At 51.8% G+C, this 7387-nt stretch overlaps 1 protein-coding gene across 6 annotated transcripts in view; it reads left to right on the top strand.

Annotated features, from left to right (window-relative positions):
- Window positions 1-5222: 5222 nt before the first annotated feature.
- Window positions 5223-7387, top strand: part of Arl5c (ADP-ribosylation factor-like 5C) — a 6711-nt gene continuing 4546 nt past the window's right edge. For 2 of the 6 annotated variants that reach the window (NR_152188.1, NM_207231.1), the window contains exons 1-3: window positions 5335-5690; window positions 6381-6441; window positions 7023-7170. Coding sequence is in view for 5 of the 6 variants with exons in the window: in NM_207231.1 (NP_997114.1) it covers window positions 5645-5690; window positions 6381-6441; window positions 7023-7170 (255 nt within the window). In the remaining variant the exon portion in view is untranslated. Of the gene's footprint in view, window positions 5691-6380; window positions 6442-7022; window positions 7171-7387 lie in introns of all 6 variants that reach the window. The other 4 variants (XM_030245868.1, XM_011248941.3, XM_011248939.3 and 1 more) reach the window with 4 other exon arrangements.

The following is a 7387-nucleotide window of genomic DNA, read 5'->3' as shown; positions in this document are numbered from 1 at the left end:
AGCCTGTTTTCTTTGTTGTCACCACACTTTGTCAGCCCTGCAGTCTCACTCTCTCTCCGTGGTGAGGGTGGGGACCTGTTGGGGATCAAGGGGGAGTGCAAGCAAATGCTCCGCCTGCGCCTTTGAGGCCAAGGAGAGATGGTACTTTGTTTTGCTGCTTCGGGATTGTCTGCAGGTGTTCCTCATTCAGCCACAGGCTCACACCAGCCATACCTCCTGTTTCTTCCCTGCAAAGGGGGCGGGGTGGGGTGGGGTGGGGTGGGGTGGGTGCTGCTAATTGAGCCGGTGGGCTCAAGCCTCACTAGTTCACATCTTAAAGACACATACTTTGTTTTTATTTATTTATTGCCCCTTTCTACTCTGACCTCCCTGTGCCCTAGCAGCTCCTCACTAGGGAAGGGTGAACTTCGGCTCCTCTGTATCTCAGAGGTTTGCCTGGATCTGCCTCTTGACTGCTGGGATTAAAGACACCACACACTTAGCACCCAGCTTGGTGTGTGTGTGTGTGGTGGTGGTGGGGGGGGTTATTTGTTCACCTCCTCCCGAGACAGGGTGTCACTCAGTACACTCAGTAGACAAGGGTAACCATGTATCTCCAGCTACACTGGGATTTATTCAGCATCCCCAGATGCTGGGATCACAGCAGTGGGTGAACCAGCATGCCAGGAAGTTTTATTTTGGGACAGGTTTACAATGTAACTCTTGACTGACCTGGGACTCATGCAGCTGAGGTGGGACTCAAACTCATAGCAACTCTCCTGCCTCACCCTCCTGAGTGTGATTGCAAAAGTTACAGATGTGCTATCACACGGGTCCTGAGAGCTTTGGAGCCGGGGAGGTTTTCCGCTGGTGTGAAGAGGTTGGAGAGACCAGGCCCCCTGAGACATGTGAGAACAAAATAAGCAGGTGGCAGGCCCCTCCTCGTCACCAGCTGCCAGGATGTGGGCTCTCATAGCTGTTGTCCTGCCTCACACAGCACCTGCAAAGCTTCCTTGCCTTCCTAGGTCTTGTTTTTGAGGTGACAGCTCTAGAAGACTTGAACATCTGGGTCCCCTGCCTGAGTGCTTCTGTTCATAGTTTGTGTTTAAGGGTCAGTCTGACATCGGACCCCTGATGGCCTCCAGATAAGCCAGCAGATCACAGACAGGGATCTGGGCAGCCCAGGGGCAGAGTCCCTTGGGGAACTGATAGTAGAGTTGTTGAGAGCCCTGCTCTGCCTCCCATCCTCCCCACTACCTTTGCATGGTAATCGATCATTCACGTCTATGTTTAGGTGTGGAGCCAGCATTTATTAAAGATCTCCTCTGTGGTAGGCACAAGTCAAACTGGAAACCACAGATAGCGCTCCAAGTTTCTTGCTGTGGGGGAGCAGTCAGTACCGGGAACACCAGTTCCTTAACCAGAGAGGTCAGAGAAGGCTTTGAGAGGGAGGTGAAGCTCCCTTGAAACCTGGGAACATGGTTAAGTTAACCCGAGGCAGAGAAGAGGGAGGAAGTTCCTAGTGCAGAGGAGAGAGGGGACATGCATGACATGCTAGTGGCTCCTGACTAACACAACATGGTGACAGCTGGTGGCCAGAGCAGCTTGGCAGGAGCAGGTCACAGCAGGCCTTCTAAGTTTTGTTCTGAAGGACTGTAAATGGTCATGGCTAGACACGGTCTTCCCTGCAGATAGATGATGCCGCTGATATCCACCTGGGAGGAAACCTCAGTTCAGGCCATAGAGGAAGGCAGCCACTGACCCCTAGAGGAGTCCAGCGGGGTGTGTGTGTGTGTGGGGGGGCAACTTTACCAGCCTCCACAAATATCATTATGTGCTGCCTGTGATCCCCAAGTTCATAATTCTTCTGCTCCAGGAAACCCTGATTTTGGAAAGAGTAGGGGTTAGGGGGTTGAGATGGAGGAAGCAGGTGTCCAAATACGTCTCTTCCTGCACCAGCTGCCTACAACTGCATTTGCTCAGAACTTAGGTAGGTATTTCTAGCCGGCACAGATAGTAGAGATGGGGAGGAAGTCTTGTTTTTAGGTAACCACGCCCTCTACCCACTTAGACTGCCGGATCAGCAAGCTCGTGGGTGTGGACACGTGAGGACTTTAACAGCCATGACATCAGCCAGCTTGGTGCTGCCACCACTTCTGGGACTCAGAAGCTGAGGCAGGGGGATTCCCTCCTAACTGATTTCCTTTCCCTCACTGCTTCTCTGACTAGCTTCTTCCAACTCTGGTGGATACTGCCTCTGTGACAGAAGGGGGGCAGGCCACAGATCCCAGGTCAGCCCAAAGGTTCACTGTCCCCCCCCTTTTTTTTAATTGATATGAATACAGTGTCACTGTCTTCAGACATGCACCAGGAGAGAGCATCAGATCCCATTACAGATGGTTGTGAGCCACCATGTGGTTGCTAGGATTTTTTTTTTTTTCAAGACAGGGTTTCTCTGTGTAGTTCTGGAACTCACTCTGTAGACTGGCCTCAACCCCAAGTGCTGGAATTAAAGGCGTGTGCCACCACTCCCCAGCAAGGATCACTATCCTGAAATAGGCTGGGTTAAACTGAGGCCACTTTGGCCCAGGATGGGCTTGTGGTTTCAGTCCAATATCCTAAATCTTGTTTTAGCTTCCATAGTGGCTGTCTAGGCTTCCTTCTAAATCAAATCTTCTCAGAGAAGTGTGTGTGTGTGTGCACGTGTGTGTGTGTGTGTGTGTGTGTGTGTGTGTGTGTGTGCACTCGCGCATGTGCGTGTGTGCATGCGCTTGCACAAACAGCATGGAGGCCAGAAGAGAATGCTGGATCCCCTGACCTCCATGGACGCCAGGAACCAAACTCTATTCCCCTGGAAGAGCAGAAAGCCACTCTCAACCCTTCCTAACTGAGCCCTCTCCAGCCACCACCGCAGTTCTGTTCTGTTCACTCAGTGTGCCCCCAGCTTGCCGAATGTCACTTTCAATTCTGCAACTGGGTGACAAAGCAGGACGCCTTTCTTCCCCTAGGAACCAGATGGCAGCCATGCCTCAAACACTGGGTGATTTCTCCAAATACCTTCTGTGCCCCTGTCAAGCCTCCCAGCCCCAACCCCAGCTCCCTTCCTGGGGCTGACATGGAATCAGCCCTGATGGACTGTGTGGATCATGTCTTCAATTCTGTGTTGTTCTAGCTCTGTCCACCAAGAGGAATGGGATGAAGGTGTGTGTCATATGTGCCTGGGTGGGTCTGTGGAGGCCAGAGGTGAGCTTCCAAGGGTTGGTTCTGTTTGTCTTTGCTTACCACAAGCATCCCAGTTAAAGGCTGCCAGGTGTTTCCCTTTCAAAGCAGAGGAGACATTGAAGCACGGGCACTGGTGAGAGATCTGGCTAAGACCGGGGCCTGAGTGAGGACCAGTGGATGTAAATACTGCTGAAGTAGGCACGCAGGGGCTGTTTATGGAGGCTCTCAAAGGCCACATAAGGAAGTTGCTTTGAACTCAGTGGGCAACAGAGAGCCAGCCAAAGCTGATGGAGTGGGGAGTCATGGACCCTGAACTGTCTTTAAGAAAGGTTGGGCCAGCCGTGGTGGTGCACTCTGAGTTCGAGGCCAGCCTGGTCTACAAAGTGAGTTCCAGGACAGCCAGGACTACACAGAGAAACCCTGTCTCGAAAAACAAAAACAAACAAACAACAACAACAACAACAAAAAAGAAAGGTTGGTAAGACATGAGGAGGAGGGAGGGCCCGAGCGCAGTAGAGGTAGAGGTGAATCCCCCCCGCTGGGGGTGCTGCCTTAGCAGAGGGCAGACAGCCATAGGGGCCCTAGGAGGATGCTCCAGTGTGATGTGATGACTACAGCCTCTTTCTTGGAGTCTGCCTTGAATTGTAGTGCTGGAGAAATATATCAAAGATTTCCAATTTTCTCAGGACCAAAGAGAAAATACGGAGTCTGGGACTCCAGCCAAAGGTCAACGTGCCTTTTTTCACTTCTCTTTAGATTTTTTTCTGGGTTTCTCCCAGGTTGTGAAATTCACAAACAACACATTGGTTTTTTTTCTCCCTCTTCCTGCTGGGGCTGCTACTTTCCTCGTGACCCACAAACCCACTGTTGGGTCTACCTGCTGCTGGAGCCTGTGAGGCCAGAAGGCCACTCAGAAGTTTGAGGCAGGAGGATTGCTGGAGTTCAGGAGTTTAAAGCCAGCCAGGGTGACAGATTATATATTTAGGTCCTCTGAAAATAACAAACAAATCAACAAATAAAAAGACTTTTCCCTCTGCTGAGAGAGACTGGCTGGTTTAGATTGTAAAAGACAATCTCACTATGTAGCCCAGGCTCGGTATTTATTGTTTCATTTCCTTTGGAATGGGGAAGGGGCATGGAACTCACTCTGTAGACCAGGCTGGCCTCAAACTCAGAGATCCACCTGCTTCTGTCTCCCAAATGCTGGGATTAAAGGTGTGTGCCACCATGCCCAGCAATCATGGTGATTTAAATTTTTTATTTTTATTACTTTTAATTATATATTGGTGTGTGCATTTGCATGTGGGTATTGCACAGAGTGCAGAAGCCAGAAGCAACAAGTTCCCTGGACCCAGAGTTAATAGAGAGTCCTTATCTGTCTATGGTGGCTGCTGGGAACAGAACTTGGTCCTCTGGAAGAGCAACACGTGCTCTTAACTGCTGAACCATCTCCTCAGACTGTGGCCTGCAGGTTGCATGCAATTGCATGTAGCTAAGGATAGCTGTGAATGCCATCTAACACAAAATGGGAAAAATTACAATACTATGTAATTAGGGGCTAGAGAGAGGGCTCAACAGTTAAAAGCACTTGCTGCTCTTTAAGAGGACCTGAGTTGGGTTTCCAGTATCCAAGCTAGGATCTGAGTACCTCGTCTGGCTTCCAAAGGTATACATGTATTTAAACATATGGCATGTGGTTCAGCGTGCGTGCACGTGAAAACACACACACACACACACACACACACACAAAATCTTAAAATGCTGGGCTTGGTGGCACACACCTTTAATCCCAGCACTCAGGAGGCAGAGGCAGGTGGATCTCTGATGTTGGAGTCCAGTCTGGTCTACAGAGAGTTCTAGGACTGTCAGGGCTACACAGAGAAACCCTGTCTCAAAAAACAAAAACAAACAAGCAAACAAAAAGTTTTAAAAAATTACTAGATTGGATTAGCAAAACATTTTGAGATTCTTTGTTGTTTGTTTTGTAACTGAGTTGCAGGGTTCTTCAGTCTGAACTTTGTAGATGAGGATGCTGTGTCTCAATGTGAGAAAGCTGGACCGCCCTTGGAGGGTTTCCCCCCAGCGGTGGCTTTTGGAGAGGAAGAGCAGACATTTTGCACATTGCTCACTCTACTCGCAACACTAAAGCAGATAGTTCCAACTTCAGTTTTCTCAGGGTAAAGAGGACTCTGGGATTTTCCTTGCACTTTCCTGCCCCTAGACAAATACCTAGTCTTCGTGGTGACGCCACTCAGACCCTCAGCACCGAGAAAGAGCCAGCGTCCGGTGGGATTCCCAGGTCTCGAGGGTGACGCTTGGGGTTCCGCACATTTGATAGGAGCAGCGGGTCTGGCCCTCCCCCAGGCAGGGCTTTGAAGATTTGGGGCCAGACTCTGGTCCTGGAGGCTGCTGAGCCCCGCCCGCCCCCAGCTCCGGGAGTGCCATGGGACAGCTGATAGCCAAGCTGATGCGAATCTTTGGGAGTCAGGGTAAGCGGCGCACCGGGCAGCCCAGTGACCTCTTTGATTCCGCTGTCTTCTGGGGCTCTTGGGATTTTGGAGTCGTCCGTGAAGACTGACTGGGAACCTTGCGCTGCTAGAGTTGGATTTGTGCACTCCCATACTCTCCATGGCCTCCTGCCTGCTCTCCTCCCACAAGCCCCCCGCCCCCCACCTTGACCCCGCGCTTCAGTGTGCCCAGTGCACAGGGGTGGGAGAGCCTTCTGCCTCTGACCCCACCACCCAGCTGAGCTGTGTGCGACCCTGAGGGCCCCCAAAGTCAATTTCCTGAGATTGTGATTTAGAGCCCAGTGTGCTTCGGACCCTTTAGACGATCGCTGTCTAGAAATGTAGACGGAGGTGGGGTAGGGGGTCAGGAGGGGTGCAGGGGTCCGGTCCGATGGCAAGTGAAACGGTACAGTCTTCGACAGAGGTCCCCCGGACCGCGTTTCTCTGAGCATCCTAGGAAATTGGGGGGGGGGGCGCACACAGAAAGCTGAGATACCGAGCTTTAGCTCGGAGATTGCCAAGGGATGTGTGGAGCCGGGAGAGAAGGCATCCATTCATCCAGACAAGAGCAGAGGGTGAGGAAGAGGCCAGGACGAGAAGCCTACTAGGGACACCCACGCCCGCAGTCGTCCGGGTTGGCTCTGACCTTGCCCTTCCCCTGGATGCCTCCAGAGCACAAAGTCATTATCGTGGGACTGGACAATGCAGGGAAGACCACCATTCTCTACCAGTTGTAAGTAACTACTGGGTGGATAGAGTGGGCTGGGCCTCACACTAGACTGATAGTCATTTGCACCAATCACCAGAGCCCTTCCCTGGGTTAGTGGGTAGTTGTAGACAAGAAGTGATGGGAAGACGCTGGTATGACCTTCCTGATTTAGTGGCTGCTGGCCTGGATTTGGATCCCGCCAGCAATGGGTGACTTCAGGTCCCACGGCCTCCCGCGATCTACCCTGCCAAACACATTTCAGTCCTGGCAGGTGTGGAATGCCAGGCGGTTTCTCGCCTCGCTGCTCTTGGCTCCCCCTGGCGGCAGGACCCTTATCTTCTCACCCTTGCCCCTTACACTTGGTTAACTTCGGTCTCCTACTTCAAACCCCAGCCAGGGCGGACCGGAGCTCTGCCAGACCAGGCCACACTCAGACAAACTCAGACCTTTCTCTCCCCATATCAACCACAGGACGTGGGCCTTGCCCAGTGCTTGGTCACCCAGAGCTGAGTTGTTCTGGGTTGGACTCAGCTGCTTTGGGAGTAGAGGGTCTGAGCTGAGAGTGAACTGGGCAACGACCTTAGGCCCTTCTCTTGCCTCCCCAGCCTGACCAATGAGGTTGTTCACACCTGCTCCACCATTGGGAGCAACGTGGAAGAAATTGTTCTTCGGAAGACTCACTTCCTCATGTGGGACCTAGGGGGCCAGGAGGCGCTGCGCTCCACCTGGGACACTTACTACTCTAATGCTGAGGTAAGGAGGGAGCCAGGTCGGGGAGGTCAAAGAGGTGGCTGAGCGTTAGCCTGTTAGTCACCTGACATATTCTCTGAGCCTTCTGGCACCTGGGACATGACTGAATGGAGGTCACTTCCGCTGAGAGGCAATTATAATAAAGGCTGTGTCAAATAACACGGCATCTGGTAAGACATTTTTAAAAAAATATTTATTTATTTAATGTATTAGAGTACAC

Source organism: Mus musculus, chromosome 11, assembly GCF_000001635.26.
Source record: "Mus musculus strain C57BL/6J chromosome 11, GRCm38.p6 C57BL/6J".
Taxonomy (NCBI): domain Eukaryota; kingdom Metazoa; phylum Chordata; class Mammalia; order Rodentia; family Muridae; genus Mus; species Mus musculus.
This window is presented reverse-complemented; position numbering and strand designations above follow the sequence as displayed.